The 24,239-nt window shown below is 36.1% G+C and overlaps 1 protein-coding gene across 1 annotated transcript; it reads right to left on the bottom strand.

The window, feature by feature from the left end:
* Window positions 1-6,086: 6,086 nt before the first annotated feature.
* Window positions 6,087-12,316, bottom strand: LOC131021321 (RNA-binding KH domain-containing protein PEPPER). The gene is made up of 6 exons (XM_057950455.1): window positions 11,811-12,316; window positions 9,278-9,524; window positions 8,668-8,816; window positions 8,340-8,591; window positions 8,035-8,229; window positions 6,087-6,491 (listed from the first exon to the last, which is right to left on the bottom strand). The coding sequence occupies exons 1-6, from the start codon at window positions 12,150-12,152 to the stop codon at window positions 6,315-6,317; spliced, it is 1,362 nt and encodes a 453-aa protein (XP_057806438.1). The 5' UTR covers window positions 12,153-12,316; the 3' UTR covers window positions 6,087-6,314.
* Between the last annotated feature and the right edge of the window lie 11,923 nt (window positions 12,317-24,239).

Here is a 24,239-nt window from a genome sequence, read left to right as displayed (position 1 = left end):
CGAAAACTTGCCAACTAGATTACAAAGAACAGGTTCTCTGTAATCAGTTATACATAGGCTTTGGATATACAATATTTGCCTAAGTTCTAAGAGAATGTATGTAATCAACAGTGACTGATTTTTGGCTTTGTAATTCTCTTCTTCGATTCAAACTTTGGAATGACTTTGAATTGCTTAATGACAAATTCGGCAGCGTTTCAGCTTGTGTAGTTAAATCGGTGAAGATTGAAGTGATCCTCGAGCTCTATTTATAGGAGATGTCTTGAATAGATCCGTTGGCTGAAATATTCTTCAAGAATTCATCCGTTGGAGATAGATTTGAACTTTGTTGAGGCTTCAATCTTCGAAGTTAATTCTCTATTTGGTGAGAACGGCTACTAAGGAGCAGGAGATAGGACATCTCTGAAAAAGGTAATCACCAAAAAGGAAGGCTCTGCAGAGAAAGGACGATTCTTAAGATCTCTGCATTTAATGCGGCTGTACTTTGGGAGTGTGTGGCTTCTTTTTAACTTTGGAGGTTCAGTCCAAGGAAGAATGTTTAACTGATTCTTGACTTTAGTATCAGTCCGCTGAATCCACGTGGCCCACATTAAGTAATCAGTCATAACTGATTCTTGGATTGTTCAGTCAAATATCAGTATTTGACTCTGCCTTAATTCGTTACATTAGTCGGCAACTTCAGTCTTCAGTCTTCAATCCTCTGGTCTTCAGTCTTCAGAACGCTAACTAAACTAGAAAAAAACTCTAACACTTGAGTTCGAACAGTTATAGTCTATTACAAGAAAAACCTAAGGATTTTGGTATCATCAAAACAAGGATTATGATATTTCATTAAGTTCCCAACACACTTGGAGTTGAGCAGGTCGAGCATTAAGCATTTAGAACTGTTGCTCGAGATGCTTGACTTATCGAGCATGTTGAGCAACGTTTGTAAGTTGAGTGAAGTAGAACAACGACAATTGCTCGACATGCTCGACAAGTCATACATGTCGAGCAAAGTTTGCAAGTCGAGCGATATAGAACAACAACAGTTGCTCGACATGCTCAATACTCGATTCTCGACAAACTCAGCACTTGACACTTGAGCACTGGACAATAATGCTCGACAATGATGCTCGACACTGAAGTGTCAAGCAATGCACGAATTGTACACAAGGGTAAATATGTCCTAAATGGGTATAATTTATTATTTTGTAAATGATGGGTATTTTTAAAATTTTATCTTTCAAAAAGGGTATATCTCATTTTTGCCTCTTACAAATATGTATATATGTGTGTCTGTATGTTGAAAATATAATTTATTACATAGAGATTAAAATACTTAGGATTAGGACTTCGGAAAAAATGCTTAGGATACTTTTTTATGTAATTTTAAATTTATTAATTGTAAATCAATAGCCAATGAATGCATAAATTCTCGATATTTTTACTTCACATGTCAAAATTTGAAGTGATTGATATAATAACTATTTTATTATCATCTACGGGTGCGTTCTCTTTGATTGTAAATTTATCATGGGAAAATGAAGGATAAAAAAAAATTCATCATTTAAATCCTTCATTTCTTTTCCCGCATTTCTTACTTGACCCTTACTCATTCCTCATTTACACTACAAATGAGGGATAATATTATCACACCATTTTTGAAGGGATAATATTATCCCTCCTTTGTAGTGTAAATGAGAAATGAGTAAGGGTCAAGTAAGAAATGTGGAAAAAGAAACGAAGGATTTAAAGGGCGAAATTTTGTTTATTCTTCCTTTTCCCATGATAAATTTACAACTAAAGAGAACGCACCTTACATGTTAAACAGACGTAAAGCTATAATTTGTATATGCCTAAATCGATTTATGAAAACAAAATCTCATATTAATATTATATTTATTGTAATTTTTTTTCATTATAATATATTATTACTACATGATACTTATTAAATTTAATATTTTGTCTATTGCATTTATAACATTTTTGCTATTGAATTTATTCTCATGCATCGCACGGTAGGATGTACTAGTAATAAAATATATTAGACTAAAATGACAAAATAAACCAAGCACGAAGACCTCATATAAAGTGAGACCTCACCTTAAATAGAAAATGAAAAAAATATGAAGTTGGCATATTTTTGCAATTATTGTACAAAAATGAAAATCAGATCGTCTAACAATAAAACAAGACTAGATAAAATAAAGTTGATTTAAAATGTAAATTAGATATTATATTTTTAACCATTGATTTATGAAGATATATAGTAGATCATCATCTTTGTTGTATGAATTGGTGATCCTAACTTCAAATGATCAAATTCCATGGATAAATAAAAATTATGCTCCATCCGTTCCACGAATCTTGACACGTTTGGTTTCGGCACAAAAATTAAAGAGTTGTAGATTAGTGTTTTAAGTGTGTAGTTAATCAAATATAAAAGTGATAAAGTATGAGAGAGAGAAGGTAATAAAAGTGATAAAGTAAGAGAGATAAGGTATAAATGTGTCAAGATTCGTGGGACGGCCCAAAAAGGAAAACGTGTCAAAATTCGTGGGATGGAGGGAGTATTTTTTAAATTTATTATTTCACTATAAATTCATTACGACTTACAATTTCCGGTGCTTATTTCTTGTGGATTTATCCGGCCAATAATTTTTTTTTATTTTTTTAAAGAAAGCCACCCGAAGGGTGAGGGATTAGGCAGACCCCCAACCAGTAAATAACCATCAAATTGCCCAAAAGTGGCAACACTCAAAACAAACAACAGGGAAAATAACAAGCAAAACATGCAAAATATAGCCAAAGGGCTAGCCAAAAAATGGCTCCCCCTAATAGGCAAGGCAAACAACATCAAAGAAGAAACAAACCTAAAAGAACTACCTATCATCATGGACACGGAATCTGAAGTTAGGATAACCAAGCTGGTCCATCCTAACCAGAGCAAGGAAATACCTAGGAGCAGAGAAACAATTGAAAGTAGATAACTCCTGAGCCTGGAGCCCTCGTCTCGCCATAAAATCAGCAGGGCGGTTTCCCTCCCTATAGATATGAGTAAAACGGACCTGCCGATGCAGAGAGAGCTGCCGGATCAAAGCAACAGTATAGCGGATACTAGCATAACCATGCCGCCCCGCAGACATGAGCAACATAATCGCTGCAGCATCCAACTCAACCCAAATATGATCATAAAAATAGACAGCCAGTCTAAGACCATCGAGCAAGGCAAATAACTCAGCCTCAAAATTGGAAGAGACAATGCAAGGTGAAAAGAAAGCAGAAAGGAGAGCTCCCGCATGATCACGAATCACGCCTCCAACGGCTCAATGCTGCATCCCGGAATCATAAGAACCATTAGTATTCAGTTTTACCCACGGAGAATCTGGAAGGATCCAGCGCACCATAGTGGAGCGAAGGGTCCTCCTCACAGGAGAAGCTGGCAGCATGAAATCAACTAGTGGAATACACCCACGCCAATTAATGTCACTGAGAGTTCCCGCCGCAACAAGAAGCCGAAGATTGTGGGAAACTTGTGAAAACACGTGAGAAGGACGAAAATGAATAGCTCTATGCTTACGGCTATTCATTTCCGTCTAAATGAACCACATAATCAAACAAGGAATCAAAAAGAAAATATGTCGCTTGTCCTCCCTGGGGAAGGCGCGCCGCCAGTGACCTAATCTTCGTGCAATATCGGTGCTCGTGTGAAAAGATGTGTGCATAGAAGGAAACCTAAAGTCAAAATGAGCCCACACAATGCAAGCAGCCTCACTCCACAGGAACACATGCAGACATGACTCAGACTGAGGAGACATACAGCAGAGACATATGGAAGCAAGAGAGGTGCCCCGCAACTGGAGACGACAATCAACAGGAAGACGATAAAAAAACAGACATCACAGGAAAACAAATATGGTGGGAGTAAGGCAATCACTCCAAATAATTTGTTGTTTAGTTATTTAGTTTAAGATCCAATGGAGATAATTGTCTAGCCAATCTAGAAATGTGTGATATAATTTTAACCTTAAGACCTAAAAGAGGTAGGTGGATCATAGGAAGCTATCCTTATTGTGCTTTAATTTGGGAGAGTATGTTTCTTCTTGAAACTAACGGGTGATAGAGAGTATATTAATCTATTGTCATAGATTGCTCTAGCAAGAGTATCTGGTGAGTTTTATGAACTTTCATCATGCCTGTATTAAACTGCTAATTTGGATTAATAGGTTAATTGTGTAGATTTAAAAGTGAAATTACATTCCCTAGGATCAGTCTTTTATATCTTTGATTTTTATCTGATTTTATTTATTTACAGTATTTAAGTCTAGTTTCTAGTTTTTCATCATATTTCTGCTCTTTTGACTGGATATTGATTTAGTACTTGTTAGGATTATTTATTGTATTTTCGTCATATCAGTCCATGTGGATACAATACTATGCTTGTTGTTTGTGCTATATTATAATGTGTTAGTTGTAATTTTTGTTGCTATAAAAATAGTGATCAACTTTTTAAAGCAACATTTATTGCATTTAACACACTACATTCACCAAAATTAGAGCATTAAATAATGTGTCTTTATTGCCAATAGATTATTCCAATCATCAAGTTAAAGTAGCCTATATTTGCTAGTAAAGTGATTTAAATTAAGTAAGACAATTCAAGGCTACACATAAAGGATAATGACCTTAAATAACGTGTCTTTATTGCCAATAGATTATTCCAATCATCAAGTTAAAGTGGCCTATATTTGCTAGTAAAGTGATTTACGTTAAGTAAGACAATGCAAGACCACACATAAAGGATAATGACCTTGATTTTAGGGCTGCAACAAATGGTGATGGCTTCAACATAAAGCAAATACTTCAATCACGTAACTCATCAGATGCCAACGCCAATGATTTGAGCTGGTTTAGGGCCATTTAAAAGCATCTGAACTAGATTTCAAAAAGAAAAAGAAAAATAGCATCTGAACTGAATCAGTTTGTTTCAATGTTGATTCACTAGTGAATGTAGTGGAGAAATATTTTCATAAACTATCTATAATAACTTTGAAGAAAGTGTTCTTAAGCATAGAAGGATGTATGTTTGAGAGATAAAGGTGAAGGGACAAAACTGCTACAAAATACCTCATATGAAGAAGGATGCTTTTACCAGACAGGACACTCGTCCATTAAACTAGCGGGTTTAGTAAGAGAACCTATTGACTATCTTCTTGACAGAGGTATAGTTGATAAGATTAAAGACATATCAGCAAAATTAGGTATACAAGGGGGATGGCTGAACTTGAAGAAAACTCAATTAGGACTTCATCAATTCGCAGGTTATTAATGCAATTTTCAATTGCATTTTGTGTTTTCTTTCTTGAATTTATGCCTAGAAAACATGTAGAGAGTCACGTAGCAACATGTTTAAGGTGGAAGTGTAATTATGCATATTTTGAACAAGAACCACCAGCCTACCGCTAGCCATGACTTAGAACAGAAGAGAGACGGCAATAGATGAGTTCTCGGACCATGTTGAAGCTTCGATCGCATTCACGCCGATTGGTGTCCTCTGTGAGTGCGTCGTCAATTGACTACGATCACCGCTCAGATATAACTCCAAATTAGACTTCATCACAGCAATGGTTTATGGTGAACAAGGCAGCACTGCGATGGCCGATCTCAAAATAAGGACGAGTTGAGAGAGGGTTATACGAACCAAAGAAGGCGACACTAAGTTAAATATGAACTAGGGAGACCAACGCTAGGATTAGATGCAACTAAAATAGAGAGAGAGAGAGAGGCCAAATAATTAGGTAAGCGTGTTGTTAGGAATATATATAGTTAGGTTAATTGAATTCTTAATGGAACCCTAATTATAACCCAAAATATCAACAAGAAATACACACCATTAATATTGGAACATATGAAGTACATTAATTTCCTTTGTTATCCTTTTTCTAACATAAACACATCACACAGATACTTTTGTCATAACAAGCGCACAACATACGCAAAAAATGCACATTATCTATTATAAATGTGATATCACATAATCAGAAAATGCAAATCTTCCGTAGAGTATATGCTGAAACTAACGTTTGTCATATAATAACAACATATAAATGAATATGCATTTTTATAATTTAGAAACTGATAGCAAACAACTACACCCTTTTCTCCTCTCTACTTTGTTACAGAGATATATCCTTGGCTACCGTAAAATTAGGCCACAAAATCTTTTTACGGCTCAAATTGGAAAAAAAAAAAGCTTAACTAACCATTAGCAGCAGCAACTGCAAGCATGAAATTTTAATACACAGATAAGGCCGCCAAGAAAACCTATCAAATCAAAGCCTAAAGCTGCTATATCCCCCTGCCCCGGACGATCCATATCCACCGTAAGGCTGTTGTCCTGCATATGATGACGGCAAGTACGAGCTGCCCCCGCCTCCCAGCCGAGAGTACGATGACTCCAGCTTGCCGTAGCTTCCGGGAGCTGGCTCTCTGTGCCCACTGATGAATTCCTGCACAATATTAACCTACCCAATGTTACCTTACATAATTCTTTTACAAGATCATAATGAATGTACTCGAGGTAACAAAGCAATATAATATCATAACTACTAAGAATCCATGAAAGAATACACAAGCCATAAAGTTCATATGTTACGCGCAAGTATGAAATCTGACAAAGAAAAAGTATCCATGAAAACTTAATAGAACACATAGGAGTCTAGGACTAGAAGTTTCATACTTCCATTTGATGTGGTAAGAAAAACAATCTTTCAAGATCAAATGAGGTGAAGTACGCTTATTTATTTAGAAACATTTTTGACGAAGATCAAATGAATTTCCAATGTCTGGAGAATGAAAAGTGAAAGCTTATACAAAGGGGACTACCCACTTTGGCAAAGCAAGACGAGTACCAAGTAGTTGCTAATGGAGCTGTTGTTCTATGATATAACTCTCAAGTCCCTCCCCGTGGGACCAGGGCTTTACATCAAATAAGAAAATACAAGCATATCTTAGATGCACTCACAAGCACAAATTAGAGATGACTAGCGGGGGTAAGCCCTTAGTTTAGGCTGATTGAGTTTTTGGATTGGTTGATGATAGTATATAAGGGCCCTTATTTCAGGATGATTATTTGGGAGGGATTGAAGATCTGTTTTGGGAACAATTATTCCTTCTGGGATAAAATGGGGGTATTGAAAATCTATTTTAGGGTCAAAAAAGTCTGGGATAAACCTGGAGAGAAGCAAACTAGGCAAGATTTTTGTGTGACTGACCATGTTAATAATAAATTTTGATTGCTTAAGGACACAGCGTTTGATACCGAGTCTACCTTCTGCTTATGAAGGCACAAGTTTCAATGCCTGGCACCTTTTGTGCTTTGGCACACCGCCTCCTTTCGCACCACTAGTGGATAGATTGCTAGCTTTTCTAACTAGAGATCCAACTTATGTACAAATTTCATTAGGAAGGAACCTAGATTTCAAATTCAGAATTGCTCAAGCAAACCCCAAGAAACAAAATCTTAAAATGTTATCAAATGAAAGACTCCAACAGAAGGGGAGACAAATCTTCTACTCGGGAAGAAGATTAATACCAAAATTGGAAGAGAATTACTCCCATGGAAGGGAGAAAGGAGGGAACTAAAATGATAAAAGAAAAATATAAATATACAGGATGGAGGAAGGAGGGTACGACGAGTGGAAGTTCAGAGTAGAGCTGTTTTTAATAGATTTAGTATTTTGAGTTTGTTTGGGTTCCTATAACACATTACAAACAAAACAAAGAGTAGTGCTTCTATGAATTCTCTTCCTGCATCATAAAGAGAAAACATCTTCTCAATCATGATGTAAATCAGAAGTCAATCTATTTCATAAATAAAAAGTACCCATGGTCCTAAGCCCTAGAATAAACAACTAAGCTTCAGTAAGGATAAACTTTGAAATCATCACATTAAAGAACAACAGTAATTGTCTTAGCTATGAAAGAGTTTACCCAGAGTTACTGAGAAAATGATAAAAGCAGCAAGAGTTAACAGAAACACAAAATATCTACCTGTATAAGTTGTTGAGCTGCTTGAACTTGTGAAGAGGTGCCTTTTATTTCCACAGTAATTTCCTCAGGTAGCCCTCTACTCTCTTGCACAGTCAAAATAGCACCACTACTGCGTCGAATGTAATCAATATTTGTCCCCTGAACACCAATAATGTCCTCTGCATATGCAAGAGGTATTTGCATGGTCTGTGCAACCTGCATAAACAATTAACAAATAAGAAATTTATAGGTTAGTGGGCATTACCAATGTTCTTCAACGAATAAAGTGCATAGAGTTGCAAGTGAAAATATAGGTGTTAACAAACCTGGGTCACAACAGGTCCTCCGGAACGCCCTATTAATGAAGAACGATTCACAAGTCCATGTTCCTGCCCATACAATGGTAGTCTAGAGGATGGAATATGAGATTCCATCTGGCTTTCCCGATCCAGAAACAGTGATTCCCTTTTCAACGTTGCAGGATAATCAACCCCTACTGAGGCCTGTGGTGTTTGATGCAAGGATGTCTTGTCAGACCAAGCGTCCACTTGCCTTTCCTGAGTCGCTGGTGCATTATGCTGCATGTAGAGAGAGATGTCATTAAAATAAACTTGTGATCTCACCCATATTTAACCCAAGTAGGAACTAACTTACACTCTTCTCAAATAAGGGTAGAACACTTTGATCCACTAAAAATTTTCTCAGGTGACCTACGACAGCTTCCAATGCCTTAAGAACCTTCTGAGCTTCCCCTTGTAACTCAACAACCCTCTCCTGGGAACTGGCATAAGTTGGTACCTCATCTGCAACCACAAATACAGAGGACAATTTATTCATCTTAAAGAGTAGGAAATTGTCTAAACAGGAGTGGAAGACAAACAAAAGAAAGCAAATCACAATAGAACTCTGCCAGATAAGGATTGTGAGAAAACTTTCTCAATAAGAAAAGCTTTGATATTTGAAATGTCTAATCAAGAGAGTTACAACTGTGAACCGTATCTATGATATCTTCCTGAGAGTTCAGATTTTCCTTCAACAATATTTTTAATTTTCAATGCACACGCACAAGAAGTTAATTTAGATAAATGAAAATAAAGTACATTGTGCTACTGAAAAAATGAAGATATGTTCACTCTCAGTCTCAGAATATACAAGAGGCTGGAAAGCAACAGAGAGGTACTAAGTCACTTCCCAAAACAATGAGTAGATTGATAACAACATCAAAAAATGACGCAATCAATAAGATGAAAAGATATTATTGTACCATTCGAAAGCACACGGACAGAAGCACCAGTTGTTTCCTGAATAGATTTGATCAGGGAGCCTTGTTTTCCTATTAAACTAATGGCTTGTGTTGACGCTACCAATAGTCGAATCGAACAAAATGCAGCACCAGTGGCTTTATCACCATCATTCTCAGGAAGACCATTAACACGCTTGAAAATTCTTATTATGGCATCCATTGCTGGAGACAATGCTGCTTCAGGTTCTTCCTTGCCAGAAATTAACACCTGGAATTGGCAAGTTCAAAGTTACAAGTTAATGGAAAAGATTAGCTAAAAACCAACTGTGGAAAAACATCATGATATCTTCCAAGTAGTTTGGAATAAACTACTATTAACACACAACTGGATTTTTATTACCAGACCTAAAAACATCATCAAAAAGAGAATATTTCAATTGCAAGCTTGTTTTCTGCTTACTCAAATAAGCCAGACCATCCCTTTTATTTTATAAAAAATATCTTCTAGCTCTTATTTACTCCATGTAAAGAATTACTACACTGTCATGACCATTAGAGTATATCTGCAAAAGTTGCTACTTGCTAGCTGCTCATAAATAAAACATACTAAAGGTTGCATTGTCAGACAATGAAGGAATTTAATTTTACTGTTATTAATATTCCAATCTAGAATGAACAACCAATCAGGTGCTGTCTGTTAGGCATATAAGTTAGGGAGTTTTAGTCTGAGGATTTCTCTATAGTAAGAGTGCTGTCTGTTAGGCACATAAGTTAGGGAGGGAGCCATAACTTAACCCAAAACCATGGTCAGAGGTAAAGGGTTGAACCCCTCTTATATACCATTCCACACTTTCATATGGAATCGATGTGGGATATCATAACAATCCATCCCACAGTAAGACTGGACATCCACGGACGGCTCTCACTGTGGGGAGCCTTCGATCAACCCAGGCGAGCCCGAGTCGTGCAGCACTCTCACCAGGTAGCCCTCTCCCATAAATGTCCGGATCCAACAGGTCAGACCAAATAGTTAGACATATAAGTTAGGGAGCCCTAACTTAACCCAAAACCACGGTCAAAGGTAAAGTGTTGACCCCCCTCTTAATCTTATATAACATTCCACACTTTCATGTGGAATCGATGTCCAAGATAAAAATTGTCTTGTGGTGCAAACCAGTCATCAATTCCACAATTGAAATAACAATCTCAATCTGGTAAAATCTCTGAGAACAGGAATATTGACAACTAATCAAACCTTGGGGTAAAAGCAAACACTCTAGTGGTGCAATTTGGCTAATACGATTAGGAGTCTAAGAAAATGCCTCCAAAGGATACTGTCTACATCATCAGAAATATAGCACAATTTTGCCACGGAAAAACAGAGATACCTGAATCCAGCTTAAGAATATATATATATATATGAGAGAGAGAGAGAAGGTAAATTGCCCTACGCATCCAACGTAGGCACCAAGCACTATTTAGATCTCATATGGTGATTCAGATTACACAAAATACACCAGGTGCCCACATTGAATGTGTAAAGTTTACCATAGACGAAGTTGTGTACATTAATAGATGCACAGTCTATGAAAGCTTACTTGGTTGCCATGTGTGTAGCAAAATGGCTCATGGAGCTTCCATATTGTTGTTCTAGATTGATAGTGCTGTACATTCCCATCTCCCCCCCCCCCTCTCTCTCTCAATATATATATATATATATATATATATATATATATATATATAATATAATATAGGGGATGAATTACACTAAGAAAGTTATCTTTAATACTAAGAAATAAGAATAATGCATTAGTAAGTAGTATATAGTGCATAAGCTGCTTATAATGACCACATAATGGAATTCAATTAATTGATAAAATTTTCGCTACCTCCAGGATTCAGGATTCGAACTCATGTAAAAATTTGACCCCTCTAGATAAATATCAACCATAGGATTTGAAAATCTAACATTACAGATTCATTCTCATTTAATCCTCTCCCTATATATATATGTGTATATAAGATTCTTCGACAAATAAAAAGGCGGGAATGTAAAGCACCATTAATTTAAAACAACAAGATTGAAGCTTCATGAGCCATTTTGCAACTCACATGGTCACCAATTAACCTTTCGTAGACTTTGCATCTATTTATGTACAAAGTAAAAATCAATGATATGGTTCCTGCCTCAAGGTTACCAAGATCTACGCTACAGCCGTACAGGCAACAACTATAAGTTCGAGACATTAATTTCTAGCTCCTGCTGGCACCCAGGTTAGTGTCATGTGAATTTCAATTTGTTTTTTTTTCCAAGAAGGAAGCGAGAAGATATAGTTCTAATAATCCCCAATTAAAACCCTAGAAAATTAATGGCTTCACTATCCTTAGCAAGGACAACCAATTCCAAACCCTAATTGATCATGCAAAAGCCCCAAATCCAGAAAATACCACTGAAACGTCTACATGAAAACCAAAAAACTGAAATTAACAGGCACCATTGGCACAGGAGTACGAAGGTAGCAAGAACAAACAAATAACTAATCTGGAGAATTACAATGCGATCCGGCGAAGTGATGGGGCCGTCGAGCACACGAACCCTAGCGCGGGTCTCTTCAACAAGCTTTTTGATAAGATCTCCCTTCCGCCCAATAATGCCGCCGACTTTCAGCACCGGCACTAGTAGCCGGAATACGGAGTATCCCGGCCAGCCCGGCCACTTGGCCTTCATCTCCTCCAAAGATTTATCCTTCTCGTCCACCGCGGTCGCCTCCGTCACTGGAGCTTCGACCGTGGCTGTTTCAGCATCTTCTTCCCCTTTGGTCTCGGCAAGCTCAGCCGGCACTTGTTGTACGTCGGGGATGTCGGCGTTTTCCGCCGGGGTCTGAGAGGAGGCCATACAGTGGGATGGTCTGTTGATTGAATGTGTGTATGTGTGTGCGTGTGGAGAGAGAGAAGTGAAAAGAGAAAAGGTAAGGGCGCGAGGGTTTTATCAGGGAAACTCTGAAAACAGAAGATGGTGAAAATAAATTCGAAAATATAGTTATTTCCTCAAAGGAAAATTCTCTAAATATGTTTGTCTACACTAACGTCCATATTAATATATACTCTCTTCGTCCCATTATTCATGGTCTGTTTTCCTTTTCAGATTGTTCCAATATTTATAGTCTATTTTCTTTTTTAAACTATAACAAACGCTTAGTTAAATTTTTAATTAAACTAGGAGACCCTAATTATTTCTCCCCCTAATTCTTAAGTTTTCATCCCAGACTTTCTCTTCTCCCACCAAATTTCTCTCACTCGGTCACTTCTCTCCACTGCTTCTCCTCCACCTTCGCCTCCTCCGAATCTGCGCCCGCCTTCCCCACCTCCGACTCCTCCGGATTTGCGCCTCCTAAATTTCTCTGGATCTGCACCGACCTCCCCCTTGAACAACAGAGATGAGATCTGGGGGCTAGGGGCTAGGATTAATAGAGATCGGGTCGCCGAAGTGTTGTAAAGGGAAGGGAGAGAGAGAGGGCAGGACGGAAAGGTGTTTCCGGCGGCAGCGATAGAGGCAGTTGTGTCGCTGAATTCAGTCGGCGCTGCGCCTCTACCCTGACCGCCTCCGCCTTCACTACTTCCACCCCCGCGTCGCCTCAGCCCTCCTCCGCCTTCACTGCTTCTACCCTCCCGCCTCTACCCTTGCCGCTTCCCCCCTTCCGCCTCCATCCTCTTTTCCCACGGCCCAAATTAGGGCTCGCCTCCATTGTTGAAAGATTTCTCTTTTTTTTTTTTTCCATTCCAAAAATTAGGAATTGATTGCTTTGTTGTTTTTAGTTTGAAGTAGTGTTTGATAATTGTTGGTTGTTTGAATGATAGTGGATACGGGTGGAGAAGTCGACAATGACAAATAAGGCGTCGGCGCTAGCCTCCCCGGTGTTTAGAACGGCGGCAACAATAGAATTTTGGAGTAAATTGGAATTTTATTTATTAACAATATTTAAGATTAATTAACAATAACATTAAACACAACTTTCCTCCTAATAAAACTCTCCTTAATACCCGTGCCGAAAAGAAACATGTCATGAGATGGAGTATATAGGGAATATTATACACCATCCATCCCTCAAACATCTTTCTCTCTTTACATATTGGTTCATCCCCAAAAGATCTTCCTAATCTACTTTTGGAAATAATTACACTCATTATTACTCTTACAATCTTCACTTTTTGTGGGATCCATTCTCCACTTATCTAATACACAACTAACTTTTATTAAAACACGTGTCACCCTCTCTTAGGAAGATGTTTGGGGGACAGAGGGGATACATATATATATATATATATATATATATATATATATATATATATATATATATATATAGGGGATGACTAAAATAAGTACACTTCTTAAGATATAAAATAAGAATCATTTCCAACCCTTAGATGATCAAGATCTACAGTTGATTCGTAACCCTGTTGGATAGATTTATGGTCCTGAGTTCGAATCCCAAAGGTAGCAAAAAATTATTTTTCACAATTTATACCTTTATACAGCGAATTCATACGTATTCTACATAAAATTCATACATTGGAAATTGCTCTTATTTCTTATTTTAAGATGTATTCTCACGGTAGCCCACCCCTATATATATATATATATATATATATATATGTGGGTGAGATCATGTAGTATCCACTCATAGTAGATAAGACCAAATCTGAACAACACAATGGGCCCACGTGGCAGCAGCCTCCCAAAACCTTCCAAAGTCTTTCAAGATTTAAAAAAAAAAAAAAAAAAAAAAAGGGGTAAAATAGTTATTTCGGATATTATAAAAAAAAAATTATCGAAAATCCTTTTTTTTTTCCGCCGCCGCCGTTAAAATTATGCATATAATTGAACACCAATATGCACAAACATAAATCCAAATATACATAACGTTAGATAGAAATATGGATAGGAATGCAAACCCTCTGGTGTCTCTCACTGTCGAATAATGCTATGCATATTTGTATGTAACATTATGCATATTTATGTTTTTCTCTATGCATATTTGTATGTAACGTTATGCATATATATGTTTTCCCATGAATATTTTTATTCAACGTCATGCATATTTGTGTTTACCTTCATACATATTGGTGTTCAATTATATGCATAATTTTGACGACGGTATTCGGTAAAATATGTATATATATATATAGTATATTTTAATTTTTTTTATTTAATTATCGAAATTTTTATTCTTATTTTACCCCTATGTGTATTTTGCCTTTGAAGGCATTTGCCACATGTCACTCTCCTAGCACGCCACATACACACATGATGTGGTCCTTAGTTAAGATCTTTATATACTATTATAAGGGATGGGATCTACATGATTGACTCCATATATATATATATATTGAGAGGAATCCACATTCAACAAAATAAAATGAAGGGAGATTTTCTAAACTACCCACATTTTACAATAGAAATATCACTTATTCCCACTTTTCTAAATTGCTACACTTCATACCCATTGTAATTTTTTTTTGGGTTAAATAGCAAATAAACCCTCAAGGTTGGCGCCCACATTTTTCAATTTCATCCTCCACGAATCGTAAGTGGCATGACTGACCTTATTGTATTGTTTTTAAAAATTTTCCGTCCATGTTTCAGACGTCCGTTAACCGGCCATCCAATAAATATATTTTTTTTTAATTTGCAAACGGACCCCACTAACCGTTTAAACCCCGGGGAGAACCAATACTCCTTCAATGTAGAACACCAAAACCAAAAAGAACCCTTCGACTTCTCATATTCTCTGCTAGTTCGCATCGCCGCCGGAATTAAAATTGGAGTTTGGTGATTTGTTTGCATGCAATGGCTGAAGAAGATAAAGGAGAACAAAGGTAAGTAAAAAAATTACTTCTCCCTGTCAATATGTTGTTTGGTTGATCATTATGAACAAGTAATTGATTTTCGGTAAAATCCTTTATGATTTTTTCGTTTTTGCTTTATTGTAACAGTATGATTGATGGCAAGGAATTTAATTTTCATTTTGGTGTGACTTGGGAGAAGAAGGATAAATGACTATTTGAAACTTATAATTTGGAGAAAGTAGTGGCTTGTGTAGAGGAAATGCCATATTCTTGTATCCAGAATCAGTTTAGTGAACTAGGGTTTCCAAATCCCAAAGCATATACATTTGGGATCCTGATAAGGAAGTTGAAGAGGGTTTTTTTTTTTTTTTTTTTAAGGATGAAGTTTATTGTAAGAGGGTGCTTCAATATCTAGATGCCCTTGGTTTCAAGGAGATAGACCTGTTCATTGATGATGAAGATACACCCATATGCCTACATGTTTTACTAGGGCTCTATTGCCCACAGAGATTGAAACTAACTTGGGAAATGGTAGAGAATCCACTGAAATACTCGGGGCAGAGGGTGTAGTTAATGATGGTGGAGTTGTGAGTCTTGTGGCAGATGGTACTAATAAGGGTAAGGGAGTTGGGGCAAAGGTTTCTAAGAGAGCTGATGTAGTTGTGGCAGAGGCTACTGAGATGGGTAAGGGAGTTGGGGCAGAGGCTACTAAGAGGGAATATGGAGTTGGGGCAAAGGCTACTATGAGCGATGAGGAGGCAGAGGACATGGACAATGTGGAAGAAATTAGAGGAGAATAACAAGCTAGGATAGAGGATATTGAGACAGTTTATGTTAATCCCATTGGTTTTGTAAGTGAAGAAGATGAAGATGCACAAAGTCAGGATGAGGAAGAAGATGATGGTTATGTAGAAGGTGATGATGATGAATCAGCCGAGCAATTAACTTAAAGAGATTATAAGAAATGAAGGTAATGGTGATGGAACTTTCAATTTAGGGCAGTTATTTGCAAATGTGATTGAGGCAAGAGAAGCCTTAAATAACTATGGTGTGAAATGTGGCTATAAGTTGAAGTTTGTAAAGAATGAGACATCAAGACTTAGAATAATTTGCTTGAATGATGAGAATTGCCCATTCAAGATGCCTGTTTCTAAGGATGGGGATAATGGTGGACTAACTATCAAAACTTTGTTCATGGAACAAAGCTGTTTCAGACAAAGGGAAGTTCTAAGTTTAAGCATGTCATATCTTGCTAATTATTTCAAGGAAAACATCTACAAGAATCCCAAATTCACAACAAAGGATATGCAAAATGAGGTGAAGATGCATTTGAAATTGAATGTCAGTCACTACAAATGCATAAGGGCAAAACACATTGTGATTACACAATTAAGGGCAGTTTCAACTAGGAGTTTGCTGACCTACCTGCCTACATTTAAGTGGTGAAGAGTAGTAATCCAAGAACATTGTGTGAGGTGCAATTGAGTGAAGAAGGGAGACAAAATGGCAGTAGAGTCTTTAAAATAATATTTGTGATGTTTGAAGCTTGTAGGAGGAATTGGATAAAGGGTTGTAGGCCAATTATAAGTTTAGATGACTGCCATTTGAAAGGTGTTTGCCAAGGGATACTACTCACTGCACTTGGGAGAGATGGAAATGATGGTATAGTGCCTACAGTTTGGGCAATTGTCAGTAAGGAAAATAAGAACAATTGGAAATGGTTTCTTTGTTGACTGAGACAGGAGTTGAACCTTGAAAATGGATCTACTGTAACCATTGTCTCTTACATGCAAAAGGTAAATACATAAGCATGTATAACACATCTCAATTCATACCTCTTACAAAACTGACCTATTACTCATGCTTTTTTTGACAGGGCATAATAGATGCAGTGCAATCTATTCTACCTAATATAAAAGCTCATCCAACTTCACAATTTTTTTCCCGCCTAAAACTAGAGTGTAATTTCTATACCAATCACTATTTAGTCCTATCTTAAATTTGGTAATTAACAATTAATTAAAGCATTAAATATGATAATTACTTGATATCATAAATATGTCAATATTGACTAATCCATTCACATATTAATAGTCGGTTATATATATACATATGTATATAATGTAATACATAACATATGTATGTACATATCAGTGTACTTATTTTTTGAAATTTATTACATATAATATATTAATATAGATAGTTTATAATTAATACATAACATATGTAGATTTATGATTTATGTATATATTTTGTTTATGGTAATTAGTTCACACCTACAAATATTATGGTATTAATTAAAATCGATTTTATAGAAAGAAAAAAGGAAAAAAAAAACTAAACCCCTGAGAGCACAGAGAGCAAACTAAGGGCCGAGCCTCATTAAAACCCCTTTAAAGAAAACCCAGTGGGAAAAACCTTAAAGGGGAAAAAGAGTACTCGTCTATGAACAGACCTCCACAACAAAGGAAACCGTAAAAAGTAAAGAAGCCAGGAAGGAGGGAGAGTCTTCAGGAGCTCCGGCCTAACCATCGCCCCTAAGAAACCCCGGTCTCCAATCCTGACCAAGAACCAAGACGAAAAACCCAAAATAACTAAAAAAACGAAAATCAGCAAAACCAGAAAGATACAAAAGGAACAACAGATAACTTGCTTCAGAGGTAAAAACCAGCAAGAGAGCACATCAACGACCAAAGCTGCTCCCTGCAGAAGCAAATTCCGCCGACCATCAAATCTGGTAGCGAGAACCAGAATCGACGCGGCGCCACCAAACGAGATCCGACCTCCCCGACCCCAGCCGCTAGCGCACCAGCCGACTGATAAAAGGCCGTGGAGACATCCCCACACAATCCTCCACCCGCAAAACTCCCAACTGCCGAACCACCAACAGCGACAAACCCTCCCAACCTGAAGCAGCGACACAAGCTGACCCACAAAACTAGCGAGCAATTCTAACATGACTATGAGAAGACATATCACGTGTAACCGCAAGCTTGATCTCATCAATGGCAAACGGCCACCATCCCTCCTGCCTATTGCCATTTGCCATAATATCCGCAGGTTGATTACCCTCCCTGTAAATATGAGTAACCATCAGACGAAAATCATTCAAGATTTTCAGAACATTTTTCCAAGAAGCTATAAAACGCCAGGGAACATCCGTGGACCGCGACTCCAGAAGGTGGACCACATACATCGAATCCGCTTCAACCCACCTACAAATATTATGGTATAGTAATTAATGATTCCTCCAAATATATTCATTGTCCATTATATATAATGTAAGAATAATGAATTATATTATAACATGAAACATGATAATTTCTCACATAATTTCAATTATTCCATTAAAATTCCAATTTAATTTTTTTGAAATATTTATACCAATTATATTTGATCTATAGATGCTAAAGGAATAGTTTTCTTTCTCAAGCAATAATAACTTTTCTACTAATCTCTTTATCTTTATGTCAACGCTAACCTTCTTATTTTTTCGTTAATTTTTCTACTAATATTCTTATTGTATGTAAAAGAAAACTATTCTCATAAATAATAAGTTATATTTTTTCTACTATATAAAATTAACTTACTAATTTTAGAAATAATTTTTATTTTTTATTTTTTAGTTTGTCTTCATTTCGTCTACTCCAAATCATATTGGTATTTTTTTGTTATAAATTTTCTATTATTTTAATTAAAATATTAGTTAATTTTGTATCTGTAAAATATATTATACTATATGATAGTTATATATATATAAACTATGAACCAAAGATTGACTAAAATAAATTAAAAGTCACTTTAAGATATAAATTATGAACCATTTTTTGTATTTAGATCATAAAGATCTATAGTGAATTCATCATTCTATTGGCTGGTTCTGGGTCCCCCCCCCCCCCCTTCTACCTTCTATTCATCACTTGTACTGCAAATGAACTATCATTGCATCCCGTGCAATACACATGAAATATATTCGTATTTTCCTATATATATATATATATAAAAGCACAACCACTTTCAAAAATAGTAAATTATATTTTATTGCCAAAAATCACTTTACTATTTTTAGAAATAATTATATTTTTAAATTTTAAATGGCATATCATATTTATGTATTGATAATTTTGGATCAACAATTAATAATTAATGTTACAATTGCATAACTCATGACAACAAATTAATTTTAATATTTTAATGAATGTTATTTCTGTAGTGGCATGTAATAAACTTAAGAATATTTACTTATATACAATTAATAATATATTATGTTATATAAGTGATATATTCCATACAATATATGTGTATATATATATTTATCGATTTTAATCTATAATAGATAAGATATTATAGTCTATGAATGTTCATTAATTTAATCTAATATATATCTATAAAATAATAGTATAGAAGGGGTAAAAACATCCGAATATTCTAAATTATAATTACTTAAACAAAATAACTCATAATATCAATATTATATATACGTAATCAAAGTAGTTCATTAAAAGTAATTTGTCACTCACATACACAAACATAAAAAGAATAAATTTTCACCTTTAAAAATTTGAGGACATTATAGAGCAGTAGCTCTTAATCAAGACAAGTGATTTGCTACAATTGTTACCAACTTTATAATTTTTCAATGAAAAATACTGACTAAGATGTGAGTAGGATTAAAAAAATTAGAATAAAATCAAATTCATTATTACAATTTAAACTTATGAAAATGATCAATTTTTTTCATGCAGCATCTATTTCTATATAAAAAGAAAGCAAGAATGTGAAAATGTCAATTCAAAATAATTTCACTTCATTGAATTTTTTAAAAAAATCATTTACTTTCTTAAAAAAAATCTTAAACTTTTATGTTATCTTATGTCATTTTTTTTTCTCATTCAATTTATATATTCCATTAAAAAAAATCATTTTAGCTTCAAATTTATCTTTAAAAAAAATCATAAATTCACACGACAAAAGAGTATAAATTTTAGTGTGCTAAAAACAATCATCAAACTTCTTCTCATCTTTATTGTCCTGATACGCCTTAATTTAATTATTTGATTCACCCTAGCATTAATGTATTGTCAAATAATAAATATGGACATATTAGGAATATACTTGTATAATTTTCTTTTACAATGATTTTCTTAATCATTGTGTAGAATTCAATCAGCCTATATAATTGGGATGAATGAAGTCTTTTGAAAAAATTCAGAGTTGTATAGTATGCATCAAATAATAAAAATTCTAGAAAATCCTTTTTACTAATATGCATAAATAAAGTTTTAGAAAGAAAAAAAATTCTTAATAGAAACCTAAAATAAAAACGAGTTTAAAATTATTTCAGGCCATTATCTTAGGGCCATTTGCAAAAATAGGCCACTATTTTTCGGACTTGCAAAAATAGGCCAATTATTTTAGTTTTTGGTAGTTTTAGGCCACATGTGTACCCAATCATGCTATTTTGGACCACATTTTGACCCCAAAAAGTGGCCTATAAATGCTGAATTGAGCTTAAATGTGGCCTAAAAATGTCAAAAACTAAAATAATTGGCCTATTTTTGCAAGTCCGTAAAATAGTGGCATATTTTTGCAAATCGCCCTAAGATAATGGCCTGAAATAATTTTAAACTCAATAAAAACAGATGAATATTTTGATGGACATTTTAACTAGCTAATAATGATAGTTGATAAAAATATGTTGTTAATTGATATTGGTCATTGATTTAGCTTACATACAACTATAAAAAGTCACCTTTATTTAAACAATTATAGTATTAGTGAGATCTCTCTTATATAAGTTTAAAAAATTATCAATATTATATTTTAAGTTATAAAAATATTAGTATAATATAAAAAGACATTCAACATTAAAAGGTATAGATTACTTATACTTTTAAATAATTTAGTTAAATAACTATTACCGTGCATCGCACGGGAGCAAAACTAGTTACTATAGATGAAACTAACCGGCTCACTGGGGTGCATGCGATGTCGGGCCAAAGTGGTCGTTAACCAAGTGGTAAATCACATTTTCCACTGGGTCGATGGCCCCTTCGGAGAGTATGTGAAGGCTTTCAACGACATGTGCTCTACCCTGGCTAATTCTGCCCAGTCGGAGAAAGATGGTGTGTTCAGGTTCAAATCGAATCATTTCCCTCAGAGCCGATATGTCGGTCATGTCCAGAATCATCGCCGACTCGGGCTCCGAGCGCATCAGGTACACCTGGATGAGCTGCAGCAACCGATTGCAGGACCCGTCGCGTAGCTAGCAGACTGCTATGGAATCCATCCTTGCTGCGTGAAATTGGTCTCTAATTTCATCCGCGAGCTGAATTACATGGTCTAAAATGTTTTCAGCTTCCACCACTTGCGCATTCATCTCCGCTACTTGTATTTCCGTAGGATGTCTAGCCAGAAGCACATCTTGATCGATCCTCAGTTGTCTCCACTGGAAGCACCGCCCACTCACGTACCCACACTGAATCTCTAGATTTCGACCGAGTTCTATCACCTTCTCATTCTCAAGCTCATCAGTGTAGTTTTGAGTGCGGAACAAGAACTCCGAGCTTTGAGCTCGGATTCTTGCCCACGTGATAGTAATTTGAGGAACATTCGCCATTTGTAGGGGTGGGGAAGGGTGTGTTGAAACTTGAAAGGCAAAGACTGGCAAAGATGGTAACTGCAAATGAGAAACTCTGAATCGCCCTTGCAAATGTGATTGAGACAATAGAAGCCTTAAATAACTATGGTGTGAAATGTGGCTATAAGTTGAAGTTTGTAAAGAATGAGACAGCAAGACTTAGAGTAATTTGCTTGAATGATGAGAATTGTCCATTCAAGATGCCTGTTTCTAAGGATGGGGATAATGGTGGACTAACTATGAAGACTTTGTTCATGGAACACAGCTGTTTCAGACAAAGGGAAGTTCCAAGTTTAAGCCAGTCATATCTTGCTAATTATTTCAAGGACAACATCTACAAGAATCCCAAATTCACAACAAAGGATATGCAAAATGAGGTGAAGAAGCATTTGAAATTGAATGTTAGTCACTACAAATGCATAAGGGCAAAACACATTGTGATTACACAATTGAAGGGAAGTTTCAACCAAGAGTTTGCTGACCTACCTGCCTACATTCAAGTGGTGAAGAGTAGTAATCCAAGAACATTGTCTTAGGTGCAACTAGAGCTGGCAAAACGGGCGGGCCGGCCCAGCCCGACCCGATCCAGCGGGCTTTTGAGATTTATCGGGCTGCCAATTTTCAGGCCCAGCCCATCCTTGATCGGGCCACCGGGCGGTTGACCCGCCCAATGATTTTTTTTTCCACTAAATCTTGTTTTTTTTACAAAAATTTAAATAAACTAAAATAAATCCAAATCATAATCATAGACAAAATTAAAATTAAAAATAGAATATTTAATTAAAATTATGTGAGCGGTTATACATTGTTCTGTCTATTGATCAATTTGTTTCCAATTATTGACACGGTCGTCTTTCAATTTCATTGCTAGATAGCTTAGGAATTAAATTAGTAATTTTTTGTAAAACTGGACTTGCACTGGCAGAAAAATACTATCATCCTAAAAATGATGTTGTGATCACTCTAATTGGATTTTCTCATTTGGTTTGTGCCATGAGCTATTGGTAGCTAATCCGACAGAATTAGTATATTAAAATTAAAAATAGAATACTTAATTAAAATTAAATTAATAAAAATATATTTTAAAAATTCAAGCGGGCGGGCTTTTTAGCTCGAAAACCTCAGGCTTTTTAGCCTCGGGCCCGATCAGCCCGACGGGCTGATTGGATGGGCTTTTTAGGCCCGAGTTTTTTTGGGCCTACATTTTGTACAGCCAGCCCAGCCCTAAATACGGGCGGGCTGGGCTGGCCCGTTGGGCCGGACGCGTTTTGCCAACTCTAGGTGCAACTGAGTGAAGAAGAGAGAGAAAATGGCAGTAGAGTCTTTAAAAGAATATTTGTGATGTTTGAAGTTTGTAGGATGAATTGGATAAAAGGTTGTAAGCCGATTATAAGTTTAGATGACTGCCATTTGAAAGGTGTTTGCCAATAGATACTACTCACTGCAGTTGGGAGAGATGGAAATGATGGTATAATGCTTATAGCTTGGGCAATTGTCAGTAAGGAGATTAAGAACAATTGGAAATGGTTTCTTTGTTAGCTGAGACAGGAGTTGAACCTTGAAAATGGATCTACTGTAACCATTGTCTTTGACATGCAAAAGGTAAATACATAAGCATCTATAACACATCTCAATTCATAAGTCTTACAAAACTAACCTATTACTCATGCTTTTTTCGACAGGGCATAATAGATGCAGTGCAATCTATTCTACCTAATGTAGAGCATAGATGGTGTGCTAGACACATCTATGCAAACTGGTCAAAGAAGTGGAGAGGGACTGAGCTCAAGAAGCGCTTTTGGATTTGCGCATGGAGCACATTTAAGGAAGAATTCAAGCAAAATCTGACCAAGCTTGGTCATATTAAGAAAGATGCGGCTGAAGACTTGATGAAGTATCTTGTCCAAACATGGTGTAGAGCCTACTAGAGTTCCAGGTCTTGCACTTATATGGTAGATAACAATATTAGCGAATGTTTTAATGCTATTTTGTTAGATGCTAGACATAAGCCGATTATAAGCATGCTTGAAGATATTAGAACCGTTGTGATGGCTAGGATTAGAGATAGAAAGAGGTTGTGTGATGCTTGGATTGGGGAGTGGTCTCCCGCTTGTATGAAGTTATTCCAGGATGCTAAGTTAGCTTCCATTGGGTGCAAGGTCTTATGGAATGGTGCTGAAGGGTATGAAATTGGTGATGGGGGGGAGGGGTAAGCACACGGTTTTCATAGATAAAAAGCTTTGCACTTGTAGAATTTTAGAGCTGACATGGATTCCTTGTAGTCATGCAATAGCTGCAATGGACCATTCAAAGCTAGACTCCATGTCCTTCATAGGTCATTGGTACCATAAGTCCACATACTTGAAGTCTTATGGAGAACTGATAACACTCATGTTTTCATGGTTTTTAGTGTTCATATGATGTCAATTTTATAGGAAATTGAGTGTTGGATGATTGTTTTGTGCTTATATTGCTTTATCTTGTGAAACATGATAC

This window comes from Salvia miltiorrhiza, chromosome 4 (genome assembly GCF_028751815.1).
Source record: "Salvia miltiorrhiza cultivar Shanhuang (shh) chromosome 4, IMPLAD_Smil_shh, whole genome shotgun sequence".
Classification (NCBI taxonomy): Eukaryota; Viridiplantae; Streptophyta; class Magnoliopsida; order Lamiales; family Lamiaceae; genus Salvia; species Salvia miltiorrhiza.
Note: the sequence above shows the minus strand (reverse complement) of the source record. Positions and strands in the feature narration are given on the sequence as shown.

Coding starts and splice junctions, on each gene's coding strand:
- LOC131021321 (XM_057950455.1), bottom strand. CDS start 12,152: ATGGCCTCCTCTCAGACCCCGGCGGAAAACGCCGACATCCCCGACGTA. Junction 9,525..11,810: donor TCACTTCGCCGGATCGCATT/GTAATTCTCCAG, acceptor TGCCAATTCCAG/GTGTTAATTTCTGGCAAGGA. Junction 8,817..9,277: donor TGTCCGTGTGCTTTCGAATG/GTACAATAATAT, acceptor TTGTGGTTGCAG/ATGAGGTACCAACTTATGCC.